The sequence below is a fragment of the Trachinotus anak genome, unplaced genomic scaffold, assembly GCF_046630095.1.
Source record: "Trachinotus anak isolate AG129_WGS33_773 ecotype Australia unplaced genomic scaffold, CSIRO_AGI_Tana_v1 ptg000009l, whole genome shotgun sequence".
Lineage (NCBI taxonomy): Eukaryota > Metazoa > Chordata > Actinopteri > Carangiformes > Carangidae > Trachinotus > Trachinotus anak.
The window spans coordinates 1,915,247-1,930,940 of record NW_027273860.1 but is presented as its reverse complement, the minus strand read 5'-3'; the positions used below and the strand labels follow the sequence as shown (position 1 = coordinate 1,930,940).

At 42.0% G+C, this 15,694-nt stretch overlaps 1 protein-coding gene across 3 annotated transcripts in view; it reads left to right on the top strand.

Annotated features, from left to right (window-relative positions):
* Positions 1 to 15,694, top strand: part of LOC139624940 (nebulin-like) — a 54,088-nt gene that overhangs the window by 15,867 nt on the left and 22,527 nt on the right. For all 3 annotated transcript variants that reach the window (XM_071484377.1, XM_071484376.1, XM_071484378.1), the window contains 25 exons: positions 117 to 227; positions 622 to 732; positions 1,172 to 1,285; positions 1,425 to 1,535; positions 1,720 to 1,830; positions 2,620 to 2,730; positions 2,952 to 3,062; positions 4,357 to 4,467; positions 4,551 to 4,661; positions 6,152 to 6,262; positions 7,103 to 7,210; positions 7,314 to 7,424; positions 7,514 to 7,624; positions 8,552 to 8,662; positions 9,079 to 9,189; positions 9,322 to 9,432; positions 10,536 to 10,646; positions 11,300 to 11,410; positions 11,914 to 12,015; positions 12,170 to 12,280; positions 13,018 to 13,128; positions 13,488 to 13,598; positions 14,286 to 14,396; positions 14,855 to 14,965; positions 15,483 to 15,593. In XM_071484377.1, the coding sequence (XP_071340478.1) occupies positions 117 to 227; positions 622 to 732; positions 1,172 to 1,285; positions 1,425 to 1,535; positions 1,720 to 1,830; positions 2,620 to 2,730; positions 2,952 to 3,062; positions 4,357 to 4,467; positions 4,551 to 4,661; positions 6,152 to 6,262; positions 7,103 to 7,210; positions 7,314 to 7,424; positions 7,514 to 7,624; positions 8,552 to 8,662; positions 9,079 to 9,189; positions 9,322 to 9,432; positions 10,536 to 10,646; positions 11,300 to 11,410; positions 11,914 to 12,015; positions 12,170 to 12,280; positions 13,018 to 13,128; positions 13,488 to 13,598; positions 14,286 to 14,396; positions 14,855 to 14,965; positions 15,483 to 15,593 (2,766 nt within the window). The remainder of the gene's footprint in view (positions 1 to 116; positions 228 to 621; positions 733 to 1,171; positions 1,286 to 1,424; positions 1,536 to 1,719; positions 1,831 to 2,619; positions 2,731 to 2,951; positions 3,063 to 4,356; positions 4,468 to 4,550; positions 4,662 to 6,151; positions 6,263 to 7,102; positions 7,211 to 7,313; positions 7,425 to 7,513; positions 7,625 to 8,551; positions 8,663 to 9,078; positions 9,190 to 9,321; positions 9,433 to 10,535; positions 10,647 to 11,299; positions 11,411 to 11,913; positions 12,016 to 12,169; positions 12,281 to 13,017; positions 13,129 to 13,487; positions 13,599 to 14,285; positions 14,397 to 14,854; positions 14,966 to 15,482; positions 15,594 to 15,694) is intronic.

Sequence of the window (15,694 nt, the reverse complement as noted above, 5' to 3'; positions counted from 1 at the left end):
AAATAGATAAATAGAAAAGTAAATGAGGAGTAAAACAAAGTCTCAATAAGGAAATCAGACTATTTCAGTTCTTGTAATCATTAATTTATCTCTCTCTCTCTCTCTCTGCTCCTCAGAACAAATACAAGGAGGAAGGAAAGAAGGAGATGAGCAGCAGTTTGTACTCTCAGCTTCCCGAAACCGCCGAGATGCAGCTGGCCAAGACCGTCCACGAGTTTCAGAGCGAGGTACCCGAACACCGTCTTCACGCCGAGTCCCACGGCAGCTGTGTTTCATCATATTTCATCATTTAACTCCAGCCCGGGCCTCAGCGCTGGGGTTGTTTTATGCAGCAGATACAAGTCTGATTAAGCTGAGAGGCGTCTCACTGCCAATGAATTAAACACATAAAGCAAACATAGACATCTCATCTCAAGCTCAGCCATCAGGATAAATCAAGGCCACTCACACACACTGTGATAAAGTTATGTACCAGCTGTAACATGAGGCTGTAGCTCAGCCTGTCAGTACATGTGCTGGTGTTGCTCAAAGTGAGTTTTACTGGAGATGAAGTGATTAATCCTGATCTGATTAATCCTAATCTGATCTGATCTGATCTGATCTGATCTGGATCAATTTCAGAAAAAGTACAAAGAAGATGGGAAGAGAAAGGCCTCCATCTCCCTCTACTCCCAACTACCAGACACTCCGGAAATTCAGCACGCCCTGGAGGTGTCACAGCTGCAGAGTGAGGTACACACACACACACACACACACACACACACACACACTCTACATGCCATATGTCATTTGAAAGAGTTCATCATTCCTCCTTTCATTCAGGCCGTGAAGTGATTCCAACATAGGGCCAAAGATCCATCAGTCTGTGTTTTTTCCTGCTGAGCTTCAGCAGGTCGATATCTCCTGAAAGTCACCGACAAAAAGCTGCAAGAACAAAGATAAACACTTGATTTGAAGCTTAATTTTTTACACTGAACTAGGAGGACTGTGAATTTGGTTGCTGTGTCTTTCCATTTTGCTCCATATCACTCCCATAACTCTTTCAGTGCATAAATGGCAGACGAGTATTGGATTAAGATCGACCTGGAAACACCCAAACCTGTCTTTTAATCCTGCTTCAACCAAAGATCCTGCAGCGCTGACACTGTCTCCTACACTTTGTGTTTCCCAGGTGAATTATCGGCCTAAGATGCTGGTGAAAGGAGCTCCCTCCTCCCTTTACTCTCAGCTCCCCGACACCACAGAGATCCAGTTCGCCAGAGAGATGACTGAGATGCAGAGTGAGGTACAACACACACCGACACATTGCATAAACCTAACACGCATTAAAGGTGTCCTAGAGGAAACTCACATGGTCGGGCATTTCCAAAGTTATACAAACACAACCTTGAATGAATAACACAGATTATTTTGTCCTCTCTCAGAGTAAGTACAAGGAGGGCAGCAGGAGGAGCCTCTCTCAGAGTTTCTACTCTCAGCTCCCAGAGACCGCCGAGACTCAGTTTGCTAAAAGTGTTGCTGAGCTGCAGAGCGAGGTGAGCGGATGTTTTCAGTCCTCAGAGACTCATCGTGGATCTTCTGTCATGATTTTGGTCATAAAGAAAATAATAAAATGTCTCTCCTGTGATATTTACTGCCCTTCAGAGGCTCCTCTCGTCTGTTCTGACCTTTGGTGTGCACATGTCGTGAGATGGTAAAAATGTGTGTTTTCATCCTCAGATGCGGTACAAAGAGGCGGGGAAGAAGGGCGTGAACTCGTGTTTGTACTCTCTCCTCCCGGAGACGATAGAGACGGCTCACGCCAAGGAAGTGTCCGAGCTCTTCAGTGAGGTACAGAAACATCAGCGCTAATGATGTTAGGTAAATACATCAGTGTCACTGGACTGGGAGGAGACTAAAGCGTCAAGAAGCCTTTCTTGACTTTTTTTGTTCCAGGAAAGTCATGGAGAGATGATCTTGATATATTAAGTGTTTGGTCATTGGTTTGTCATTAATAAACTGTTACGTTGTCAGATGTCTATGTTACACCTGATCAATGTTCCAAAACCTGAGGTGAACACATCCAAAGATGCTCATTTGCATTTTACCTCCACTTCCTCCTCGATCTGGCGTCAGATCGTTGGTCACGCCCACAAACAGCTTCCTTCCACAGCTTTTGTTGCTGAGGTTATTTGTGGGCTGATGGCGTGTTGTGGATTGGATCTGGCTCAAACATTTACAGATGTATCTGAGAACAAGGAAAAGAAGTGAAACACGACCACTGTTTGTTTTTGTCGCCTCCTGTCTGCTGGGCGGGGCCTTAAAGAGACAGGAGCTAAAAAATACTGTTTGATTCAGACAGAGGTTGAACTGAGGGGCTGCGTAATGAGCCAGTATAAGACTGTAAATCATGCAAAGACATCCCAGTATGAAATATGCATCATATGTGCCCTTTAATTTCTGTGAAGCTGATATTTTGCATCAACTAACTGTTCAGCTGTTAGGATTAGGTTTAGCACACGATGCTTAAATGAGCTTTGTGATCATTGTGTTTTTGCAAGAATCTCTTGCTTCCTGCGTGCACAGCAGCATCAAAGTAAAAAACAGGCTAAGAGGATAATAACTCTGTATTTACTGCAGGTGAAGTATAAAGAGGACGGGAAGAAGGAGATGAGCATCAACCTGTACTCACTGCTGCCTGAGACCATCCACACCCAACACGCTAAAGAGGCATCCAACCTGCAGAGTGAGGTACTCAAGCAAGTTACTGTCTCATTTTAAAGCAATAATCTGTGACCTGACATGATGCTTCAGGTGTTTATGATGATCTATATCTTCATCATCTTTGCCATTTGATGATTTAAACTCTTTCTGTATTTCTTGACGTTAGCTCAAAGGTCACAGCTTCTCTTTTTTTTTTTTGGCTGTTAGCTTTAATGTCCAGTGCGTCGATCCTCTCCTGTCTCATGCAGGTGAAGTATAAAGAAGGTCTGAAGCAGAAGATTCAGAACAGTTTGTACCATCAGCTCCCAGAGACCACAGAGACACAGCTGGCCAAACAGCTGTCTGAGCTGCAGAGCGAGGTAACGGCGCCGGACACAGCCGGACACGAACAGGGTCATGTTTTGTCTTTATGACTCATTCGATCTGTTAAAACACATGTTCAGCTAAAAGTTTAAATTGTGTTTCTCCAACATATTTAAAACCTACATAGTTTCTGTTTTTGTGAAACAAAATGTGACTTTGTGAAATGTCTGTGGAGACTTTTTATGCTTTAAAAAAGTCCTGGATAGATTTTTATTATTCTCATGTGCTAGAAAATAAAGACACCAAAGAAGAAGAGGTTTCTCTGGTCTCACACAGGCTGAATCATCTGAGACCAGAACTTATTTTGCAGTTGAAAGTTTAATATTTATCTCATGTTAGCCGACTGTAGTCAGGAATCACGATGGAGGAAAAACATTTCAGGCTCCTTCTCAGACATAGTGCTGATGTATAAAATCATCAGAGTCAGTTGTTTATGAGTGAAAGATGTTTAAGATATTTGTCAATGACAGCTCAGAGAAAGAGGAACTCCAGCAGCAGTGAAGCACAATGAAAAATTTAGACTTTTGCAAAATCTGTTTCTCTAAAATCGTGGAGATTTGAGGATTGTACTAAATGTACTGTTGTATTGTGAGAGTGAATATATTGTGCAGAGCTGCTCTCAGGCAGCAGATTGAGCTACTTCAACTCTCTGGAGAGTCACTTCTCAGTCCTGAAAAACCAGATCCACTGAAATCCAAAATGTCTGATTTATAAAAGCAGAGAAAGCTGATTACTGGAGTCACAGTTTTATTAATTGATCTAATGTGACTGAAACATTAAACAGTTCTATGATCATGTTTAAATGTTGTATCCCACTGACATAGTTCAGGTTTAAGATTTTACCTGTAAATTAAATGTAACACCTTAACACCTCACAGTCTACATGAAGGTATTTTACTTGAATTGAAAAGGCCATTAATTACTGATTCAGGTGTTTTTTAAAGCTTCACCCAGTCTAAAGGTAGATGTCCTTGTGTTTGTGATTATCTAGCAGGTCTAGGTTCTATATTAATACTGTGAAAGTATCAAAGCCTCAGTCCACAGAGAAATGCACACAGCCTGTATTCAGAAACTGAGCCTTAAAACCAGCTGTCAGGACTTCTGGAACTTTGTGATGTCACAACAAAGCAGTCACTGCTCTCAACAGTATCATGATGAAACAGGTTTTTTACATTGCATCCTATGTGGAACCCTGGAAACCAATAGGCAAAGTGCAGACATAAATTAGAAGATGAATTAATGAATGAATGATGAATTTAATAGCAGAAAGGTTGTGTTTTGTTTCTTCAGACAAAGTATAAAGAAGCTGGAAAGAAGGAGGTGAATACCTGTCTGTACTCTCTTCTGCCTGAAACCCTGGAGACACAACATGCTAAAGAGGCCACAGAGCTGCTCAGCGAGGTACAGAGCTGCAACAACCTTTAACTTTCACTGTGTAATCAAACTGTGTTTCCTGATGATGGTTATTGTGTATGTCTCTACAGATCAAGTACAAGGAGAGCGGGAAGAAGGAGATGTCCAGCTCTCTCTACTCCTCTCTGCCCGACACCTCAGAAACCAGCTTCGCCAGAGAGATGACTGACATGCTGAGCGAGGTACCAGCATTAAAAAAAACATCTGATGTCATGTGACTCATTTTGTCCAGGTCACTGTGGCGTTCTGCTGGCGTCCTCCAGCCCTGTGTCCGGTGCTTCCCAAAATACCTGCAGCACAGTGTGGGTGTAGCTGTAGTTACATGACGTCTCCTCTTCAGAAGCTGCTCGACCTGTTAGTGTGAATTCTCTGCCGATAATGTTACTGATTCTAGGAGGAAGAAAAGCAACAGATTCATGAACTAAATTTAGCCATAACTTTACTAGAAATTAGGTGAGAAGCAGAAACAAAATGTCTGGAACAAACCTCAAAAAATTACAGTATATGTACACAACATGATGATGTTTCACACGGGAAAAATAGAGTCAAACAAACATATTTACTGCACATTTTCAGCAAAAGACTGAGACTGAAGCTGAATCAAAATCAGGTGCTAAACTTCAGTCAGTTAAACGAGATAAAGAGGTAAGATGAGGTGATTTTAATATTGAACCCTCGTCCAAAATCTTCAAATACACCTCGAGGTCCAGAAACAGGGAAGGTGTTTTAAATGTAAAAACCTGGCTGAGCTCCTGCAGAGAGCTGCAGCGTCATCAGCTCATCGCTTCTGATGTTTCTATCACAAACTGTGATTATCATCAGAAAAGGATCAAAGAGGTTATCACCGTCGCAGCCTTTCATTTAAACACAGATACAGTCTGTGCTAATGAGGCTCGGCTCGCCGTCAGGGTTGATCTGCGAGGACACAAAGACGCGTTCAGCAAACAGCTGCTAAAAACACACAAAGACAAAACACAGAGAGAAGCCACAATAAAAGCTTTGCCATTCATAGAAAGAGGTTCATTAATAATAGACGACATAAAACAAAACAGTAAACACAGATCAAACTTAACACACTAAACAAACACATAACATTACAGTATCAGACAAGCCAACCTAAATAAGATATTAAAATCAATCAGTAAATAAATAAGAAAGCAAAACAAAACAAAGACAGAATAATTTAGATTGTGCATTACTGTACGTCAATAATCCTCCTTCCATTTTTCTGAATGCAATACATCCTTCCAGAATAAAGTCACGTTTAATAGACACTTTAAATTTATGAATATACAAGGAATCCACATCAACAGCTTTGAAAATAAAGCTTTTCCCTAAAACAATAATCAAATTAACAATTGAACAAATTTTTCTGTAACATCCAGTTGAAAGCACAGTATCCCTCAAAGAAGCTGACACTTCATGACAACAACAGAAAAGATGCACTGTTGACTCATCTGATTCAGTGATAACTCCGATTTTTAATATTTCCCAAAAAAAACAAAACAAAAAGTGATGACTTAGATTTTTTTAATTAGCTCAGACAAACAACCAAGTATTTGTCAGTTTCTTATCAGAGACAAGCAGGTTGTTCTTCCTGCAGAGACAAACTCCTCTACATGGAGAGTATTTAAGCTTCTCCTCAAATGTTTGGTTTGTTTGCTTCTAACAGAGCAAATACAAAGAGGACGGGATGAAGAGCCGCTCTCAGAGCATCTACAGTCAGCTGCCAGAGACCAACGAGATGCAGTTTGTTAAAACTGTCTCTGAGCTGCAGAGCGAGGTGAGGAAGACGAAGCTTTCCAGTGAAACAATGATCCACATAGTTCATCACAACAAAGATGAGCAGTGACTCAGAATCTAGACTCAGTTTCATTTTCAGTTCATTATCATCACCGGTGGTGGAAAGTTCATTTACTCAAGCACAGATTTGAACAGAATCCAACACAGCATCTGATTTTACCTAAACTTAAAACTTTATATAAAATGTATATATTTTTGAAACAGTTAAACTCAGTTTTATTTATTTTATCACAGTACGATACAGATTCTCCTCACTGTGCAGTACAGTATCAGAGCTGGGCCTCCAACTGCCCAACCTGGGTCCCCTCCTCTTCTTCACTTCTTCTACATTTTTTTTAAGCTCGGGGTTTGGGTTTGTTTGTTTTCGTTAGTTTAGTTCTGTTGAGTTTTCACCTTTTAGTCCCACCAATGAGTGAGCCAGCTAACCTTTTTTCTGTCTGAAGACAACAACAAAAGGAAAAATCTGATTGGATAACTTTGTTTTCATGTTGTTAGGACAGTAACCCTAGAGATAATGAGGCTAAAATTAGATTAATAAATGAAAGAGATTAAATTTAAAATGCTGATATTTTATCTGAAGACCTAGAAGGCCCTGAGGGTTCCTCACAGCTCTACACTCCTACAGTGGATCTTAGATAATTAGTCTCTAATTTCATTATTTACAGGTCTCAGGTGTCTGTGTTTGACAAGTACAAACATTAGTCTGAATTTAGAGGAGCTGCGGATGTCAGGAGTCTTTAATGTTGATGTTGACGTGTTTAATGAATTATTTCTGTATTTTGGTCGTTGAAATCTCACGTTTCATTTGACCTGATTTTAGATGAAGTACAAAAAGGGAAAGAAGGACGTGTCCAGCTCTTTGTATTCCACTCTGCCTGAGACTCTGGAGACGCTTCATGCTAAAGAAGCTTCTGAGCTGCAGAGTGAGGTGAAAACACTCGACCCGCAGCACAACACAGCACACACTGACAGACCCGCCCCTGTGTGACTGTTACAGCTGGATAATTGACTGTGCTCCTGTTTGTGTTCAGCTGAAGTACAAGGCGGCTCTGAGGAAAGGTCTTTCCTCCAGCCTGTTCCACCTGCTGCCTGAGACCTTAGAGACGGCCCACGCTAAAGACGTCTCCGAGCTTCTCAGCGAGGTAACAACAGGACGGAGAAGAAATTAAATCTTCATGAGAAGTTTTCTGGTAGCTGGTGGATGAAGCTGCAACATTTCTGTTTATTTCAGGTGAAGTATAAAGAGGACGGGAAGAAGGAGATGAGCATCAACCTGTACTCAGTGCTGCCTGAGACCATCCACACCCAGCACGCCAAAGAGGCGTCCAACCTGCAGAGTGAGGTACTCAACGCTGTGACTGCACAGTGGTGACATCCTCCAGCGCCACACACTTTACATCCGTTCTTTTTGTCTTTAAAACAAAAGTTTTAATGTCCTGAGGTGACAAAATAAAAGTCCAGACCTCAACCCCGTCCCCCGTCCCCCAATGATGGGACATGAAAACTGCTGCTTCCTCACTGTTCACATGAACAAACACAGATACAGGCCGATCAACAAAGGCTCAGTGCTGTAGCATCTGAAAAGTCAACACTTGTGCAATCAGTTTTGTGCTTGTGGTTAATTTAGATTCTTTTAAATCAGTATCAAAGATAAATCCTAATCTACGGTGGCCCTGAGAGCTCAACACAGGCCTGTCAGAAAACATCTTCAACACACAAGCTGCAAATACACACAACATGAATCATTATAATTATAATACATCCACACAAGTGTGTCCCAGCTGTGCTCATCACTTTTTTGTTTCCCCTGGAAACATTTCTGTTCTGTATTTTTCTGTTTGTGTTTTGTCTGTTTGCTGCAGTGTTTTGGGCTCTCCTGGCCACTGTACTAATCCCATCCACTGTAGTTCACTGTGGCAAAACAAAACATGAAAAACTTTGAGTAGAGTGAATTCTTTTTGTTTGATGCTGTGTTATGTGAAAGTGTAGTGCAGGTGTTGTTCTGTTGTATCCAACACATTTTTAACTTGGGTATTATTTCAGTTTCTACAGTCGTGACAAGTTCTTGTTTACGTTTCTGTGGAGCTTCACATAGTTCCAAGTCTCTCACATAAACACACACGAGGCCAGCGATGCTAATGTGAGCTAAGATGTGGAGGCGGCCGCCTAAAGCAGAATCTGTTGGAGCGAGTTTCAGAAACCGTCAGTGACACAGTGAGAGGTTTGTGATGAGGCCACACCATGTGATGCTCCCTCCTGTTTCCTGCAGGTGAAGTATAAAGAAGGTCTGAGGCAGAAGACTGAGAGCACTTTGTATCACCGCCTCCCAGAAACGACAGAGACACAGCTGGCCAAACAGCTGTCTGAGCTGCAGAGCGAGGTACGCGGAGGGATCTTCAACCAGGACAGAGCTACACGAGGAAAAATAACTTAGTCTCACCATTATGCCAAAGAGTTTTCCTGTAGTTTGGCTGCATGAAGAGCAAGTTGGTCAGTTTTTATTCCAGTGCAGCTTTAGGTTCCTATAAACCCACTTCTGTAGTCCTCATCTCGTCCACAGACAGTAACGAGATGTCACAGGAAAACAGAGTAAGGGTTAAAACTGAATCAAAACTGAAAAGGAAGTTGAGAGATTCATAAAATCTCCACATAGCCTCTCACAGCTTCAGAACATGTGTGGTATGTCAGTGTAGCATCATTACTGTCAATACATCATAAAAAAATCAGAAGCTGCAAGAAGTGTGATGCACCAACCACCACGTCACACAGAGTGACTGTGTTTATTTCAAATTGCAGACCAAGTACAAGGAGGTAGGGAAGAAAGAGGCGAACACCTGCCTGTACTCGCTGCTGCCTCACACCATGGAGACGCAGCACGCCAAGGAAGCTGCAGAGCTGCTCAGCCAGGTAAAGCCGAAGAAGTGTCTGATTTCTGAGAGCTGTGTGTGTCAGACGATAACACCTCCATGCAGCGCAGTGCTCCTCCTCCAGCACTCCCCACATCCACCCTCCTCAGCTTCTTGATGCTGTACTTCACAGATCAAGTACAAGGAGAGCGGGAAAAAGGAGATGTCCAGCTCCCTGTACTCCACTCTGCCCGACACCTCAGAAACCAGCTTCGCCAGAGAGATGACTGGCACGCTGAGCGAGGTAAAAACAAAGTCCTGCGAAGAATTAAGTGAGAACCAGTTATGATTAATCTTCTGAAAGAACAGCTCCATTTAAAGTTAATATTTAAATGTTCAGTGGAAAGTTTGTTCTTGATGAACATTGAAGAGAAATTGCTGCACTGACTGAAAGACTCTTGGTTAAGTTGGCTCAGCAGTTAATTGGAATTAACTGGATTGTAGTTTCTGTTCTACCTGTAATTAGTGATAAATTACACAGGTCAAGAAACTTCCCAGAAAACTTCAGGGAATCATGAAGAATTTGAAAACCTTAAGTTCTGATAATTTAAACATCTTCACCTCATACAGTATTATTCTTATTATTCTCAACAAATCCCATGAAAAACAAACAAAACCCTGGACATCTCCTACTAACAGATATCGTGTGAGTATCTAAAGCCTGATACATGTTATTAATCTGAGCCACAGAGCTGCATTGTTTCCAAAAACTATTAGAAATGAAAATAGTCCCCAACAAATGCACAGTTTCCTCCTGTTTGTTTGATAAAAACTACAGAGAGTGGCTGTTCAGGATGGTCCAGGGTGGAGAAGACCCACCAGACAATGAGAAACAAATATTTTCTCTGCCCGTGATGTAACTTTAATTAAAACTATGAGATTCACAGACACTGAGCCAATGATGCCGAGTTAAACCAATGTGAGGAATCGTTTGTTTCTTCAACCTCAAACATTTTGGATCGAGATTAAATAAAGACGTAGGACAGATCCTGGATGAGCTTCAGCTCAGAGCTGATGCCTCCTTAAACAACTGCAGTAAGAATACTCTTTATTAGTCATAAATAATCACTGCTCCCATTATCCAATGCTCTGTGATGTTTATACCTCAGACACTCATCAGAAACAGGATCAAAGGGGCATCACGGTCTGTTCTAACCTGCACTGGAGAGGAGTTGTTAACAATATCTGATCTGCGGCCAGGGAAAGATGGGGCACCAGATCTATATCAGGCCTTCTCTGGGAAAACCAGCTTCAGCCAATGAGCTTCAGTGGAGCTTTTTAAATGTCCCCCATTATTGATAGGTGTCAGTGTATCAGACTTATCTTCATCATCTCCATCTCTTTCAGAACAAGTACAAGGTGGACGGGAAGAGAAGCCTCTCTCAGAGTTTTTACTCTCAACTTCCAGAGACAGCCGAGACTCAGTTTGCTAAAACTGTCTCTGAGCTGCAGAGCGAGGTGAGGGCAAGCATCCTGCTCTTTGACCTTTCACCTTTGACACAATAGATTTCTGCAAATACTGCAAGTTTGTTTATGCAGTGAAAGAGCTCGTTAAAATTTAGCTTAATTCTAAATTGTGTTGCTCTCAAGCTCGATAACGTCCCCAAACACCTCAAAATAGATATAAAAGTTTTATTTCAAGGTTCCCTGTGGAGGTGTTGAACTTCAGTAGCACTAAGGAGCGGTTCGAGATGTGCAGAAATGTGCCGACAAAGTCAGGGAAGAAGAAGAAGAAGACTGAAAGCTACTAAACAAATCAGTTTCATGTGGAATGAAATGTTCTCATCATGTTTATTAGAGCTCAGGGAAACAAACACTGTGTTCTGAGGAGTAACAGTGAACAGTGTTTAAATCAGATACCAGCTGAACAAATACTGGAACTGGTTCACATCTATGCAGATGACACACAACTCTATGTTTCAGTAGAAAGTAGAAACCTCTGTCAGACAAAGAAGAGATATAGAAATTCTAGCAGGTTGTACAATCAGTGACCATGTGAAAAGCTCTTGGATTATTATTGATGCTGAACTTTAAATCAACAGAACTGATTTTTGAAATCAGGTGAAACCAGTGTGGAACAGTCCAGTCATTTCTGGTTTGTGTTGTTTCAGATGAAGTACAAAGAAGCAGGAAAGAAAGGAGTGACAAAGTCTTTGTACTCAACTTTACCTGAGACTCTGGAGACCCAACACGCTAAAGAGGCTTCGCAGCTGCAGAGTCAGGTACTGACTCACTAAGACCACATCAACGGCCCAAGCATCCAACAGAGCGGTGTTTACTCTGAGCTACGTACCTTCAGCCAAATCACAAATCTGATTCAGTCCATCTCTGGTTTCTTCAGAGGGTGATGGTAATGACCCTGAAGCTGTTTGGTAAACACCTAAAACACCAGATGAAGAATAACTTGTGCTAAAATACACTTGAATCTTTGGATTTTTGGATAACTATTAAATCCACACAAGATTGATGAAGTAGATCAAGATAAATTTGGGTAGTTTAAGACAGATTAATCAAACTTTGGAGCTTTTTTTTTTTTTTTTTTTACAGAAATCAGACATTAAACTGTCACATGAGCCTGAACCTGAGTTTGACAGGATCCTCGTTTAGAAAAAGCTCCTTGCTTTCACTGTAGACTGGTTTATTATTGCCTCTGTTTCTGTCCTGTTCTCTGACCTCATGATGTTCCTGCTGTAGAAACTGATTGTTTTAACCGTGTCTGCTCCAGCTGAAGTACAAGCAGAGTAAAGACTCCTGCAGTCTTTACCACCTGATGCCAGAGACCAACGAGACCCAGTTTGTCAGAGAGCAGATGGAGATGCTCAGTGAGGTACGACTGCTCGGCCTGATGTTGTTTAAAGGCTGAAGTGATCTTTGTCAGCCTGTTTGTCTCATCTCACAGTTCCAGACCTCTCTCGTTGTTTTCTCTGACTTGTGATCCTGCTGTGACCTTTAAGAAAACATCTATTTTGTTCCATCACAAGGTCAAGTACAAAGAAGAAGGTAAGAAAGAGATGAGCGTCAACCTGTACGCTCTGCTCCCCGACACCATCGACCACCAGCACGCTAAAGAGCTGACAGAGATGCAGAGTGAGGTGCGTTCAGGCTCCTGACTGTGGGCTGGATATTCAACCATTTCATGTTTTAACAGAATTACCTGCAGAAGCATATGATTTAGGAATTTACCCTCCACAAGGGATGATCTGTAATATCTCAGATTTACAACGTAAATCTAGATGATTATCTTCAAAGATGACTGGGACTGAAAGATAAAACTGTTTTCCCAAATGCCGCCCACTTCATCTCTCCAGATTTCTCTCTTGATAGATTTGGGTTTCCTCTTTCTGAGACTAAGATTTGCAGTAAAAATCCAACCAAACAATTTGTGGGCAGCATCAATAATTCTGAATTCAACCAAGGAAGGAAATAAGATCAAATAGACCAGGGAATCCTCACAGGAAGAGCTAGATCTAGACTCTAGATTTAGACCTTCATGGGCTTTATTTTTTAAACAATTTTCTTACTTACTCATCTCTCAGTGAATCTTTAAAAACAAAGACACAGTCAAACCTACAGACACTAGCAGCTAAGGGTCAGTTTTACAACTACACTGTTCCTACTGGTTCTAACTATAGAGAAAATAGAGTCGCATTTATTTTAATTTGAGTTTATTCAGTAGATTTACTGTTTCCCAGAGAAATTTCCTGCTCCTTTCAAACATATTTTAGAGATTATATAATTTAACTGTCAACTCAATTAACAAAATGTAGAAATTTAAATAATTAAAACCTTTTAGACTGTTTCCTCCTGGACTCGTCGTTGTCTGTTTCAGGCTAAATACAAAGAGGCCAGTAAGAAGCAGGCGTCAACGTCTCTGTACCATCGACTGCCAGAAACCCTGGAGACACAACATGCTAAAGAGGCTTCACAGCTACAGAGTCAGGTACACACACGTGCACACATGCATCATGCACCTTTGACAGACACTGGTAATGTACAGTCTGTATTTTTAAAGCTCCATATTTTACACTGTGTTGATCTCCATCAGAAGATATATCTGTGGTTTTAAGAACCAAATACCATCTCAGTGTAGTTTTACATCTCCTCTCTCAGGCTTCTCTCTGGAGCTCTAGTAACAACAGGTCAGTTGGCCAATCAGAAGAGAGGATCTGAGCCTTCATCGTCAAAAAACACATGGACATCTACCTTTAGACTGTGTGGGACCTTGAAATGTGTTAAACTGTGAAATAAACTTCCTTCCTCCTCAGTCAGAGTCCACACTGTGACCTCTGTGTCTTGTAGATCTTGTATAAAGAGGCCGTGAAGAAGGAGATGTCGTGTCCAGTGTACCACCAGCTGCCGGACACTCTGGAGAACCAGTTCGCCCGAGGCCTCACAGACCTACAGAGCCAGGTGAGAGCAAAGACTCACAGTCCAACAGAACCACGGAGCAGCCTCGTCCTCAGGTTCATTCTTCAGGCCACAGACGTGAAAAAAAGGCTCCGGATTCTTACATTGATGAGATGATTAGAAACATAATTTATTCATCCTCTTGTTTTCTGTGTTCAGACACGAGACAGGTCGACTAAACATCTTTCTGGAGCTTTTGACTTGACCTCATTAACATTTTACAGTTAACATTAAAGCGACTCAGTTGTTGTCATTGTGACCTAGGTGTGGAGAATAACAAGCGGAAGGTCAACATGACTGTGGACACTTCAGTCAGCTTTTGAATCTCCCAACATTGACATTATGAGAATCACCTCTGCTGACACATGCTGTCTGTGATGTCACATGGCAGTGATGTCACATGGCAGTGATGTCACGTGGCGTTCCTCAGCAGCTGGCGGTGTGTTAGTCACTCTGAGGTTTATAAAGCGAAGCAGCGTCTGTCAGAGCAACGTGAAGAGGTCGACTCTGGACTCTGTGATGTGTTGGATTTTTGTCGTGGCCACTCTGCTTAGTTAGTGATGAATGAATGACTATATAATGAATGAGTGACAGTTCTGTGGAGCTCTCATATCTTCTGACAGTAGCAGCCAGAACCTGCAGCTGCTGTCTCATAATGTTGTAAATTATGCTTTTGTTCTTTGGTTGTAGAACAAGTACAAGGAGGATGGGATGAGGAGCCTCAGTCAGAGCTTCTACAGTCAGCTGCCAGAAACCAATGAGACTCAGTTTGCTAAAGCTGTTTCTGAGCTGCAGAGCGAGGTGAGAGGAGAGAGAGGAGGAAGAGTTCATTCACGAGGAGACACAGAAACAAGTTCATCGTCTATCAAATACAATGATGTGAAGATAAATGAGGTTAAAGCTGCAGCTGATGAGCAGCTGGATTTATCGTCTGTGTGACTGAAAGTAAAGTGAGTTCTGAGAAATCCGATAATCTGTCTGTCATTGAACTGTACACAGCGGGTTCATGGTTCTTTACACCAGTGGTTCTCAAACTTTTTCTTCTTCTTCTTCTTCTTCTTCTTCTTCTTCCTCCTCTAATTTCAGTCCTGATTGGGTCAGGACACAGGAGCTTTGTCTGTATAGTCATCATAAAGTTTAGCAGAACAGTTAATGGGACTGGGTCTGTGTCGTTCAGGCTGAAAACACTGGCGTCTTTTCTTGTGTTTTATTTCTAAAGAACACAAAATAATTAAGTCACTTAAAAATGTTGTTTTCAGACAAAGTATAAGAAGTCAGGGAGGCAGGAGGCCGGCAGCTGTCTGTACTCTGTGATGGCTGAAACCCTGGACACTCAACACGCCAAGCAGGTCGCACAGCTCCAGAGCCAGGTACCGACCACACGCCACACACACTCGTATCACTGTGTGAACAGTGCATCCATGTCCTGATGTCCACGCTGCGCTCTGTCTTAGAGGAGAAGATCGATACCGCCCGTCTGTCTTGTAAAACCACAACAGATCAAATAAATGAGAGATGACATGTTCATCAGAGATCAGAGCCAGGCTGCTGGTACGAGAGACGCCTCAGTCTTCTCATCTTCCTCGTTTTCCCAAATCTTTTCACCTATACCTCATTTTTATCTTCATCTTGATAGAAAATCCATACTAGCAATGATTTATTTTTCCCTCATGTCCTTTTCATCATGTCAGAAAAGAGAAAGAAAACCTGCTGATCAGGTCAAAAGTCAAAAAAGAAAAGAAACTGTGTTAAAAGACTAAAGTTTCTCTGCATCTCTGCAGGTTTTGAATGAAGCATATGCTGCACCAGTGCACTTCAGGAGAACATTTTCACATGAAACACTTTTCCCAGCAGTTCTTCTCACTCAGACTCTGTCCATCCCTGCAGTTGAAGTACAAAGAGGACGTGCAGAGGGATCTGTCGGCGTCTCTGTTCTCCAGCCTTCCTCAAACCCTCCAGACTGAGCTGGCCAAGGAGGTGACGGAGCTCCAGAGTCAGGTGACCGACACTGTTCTGTTCATCCAGACGCTCCTGCCTCCTGCGCTGTGATTGGTCAGATTGTCAATAGTCACCCTGACAAACACAAACTTGCAGCGCTT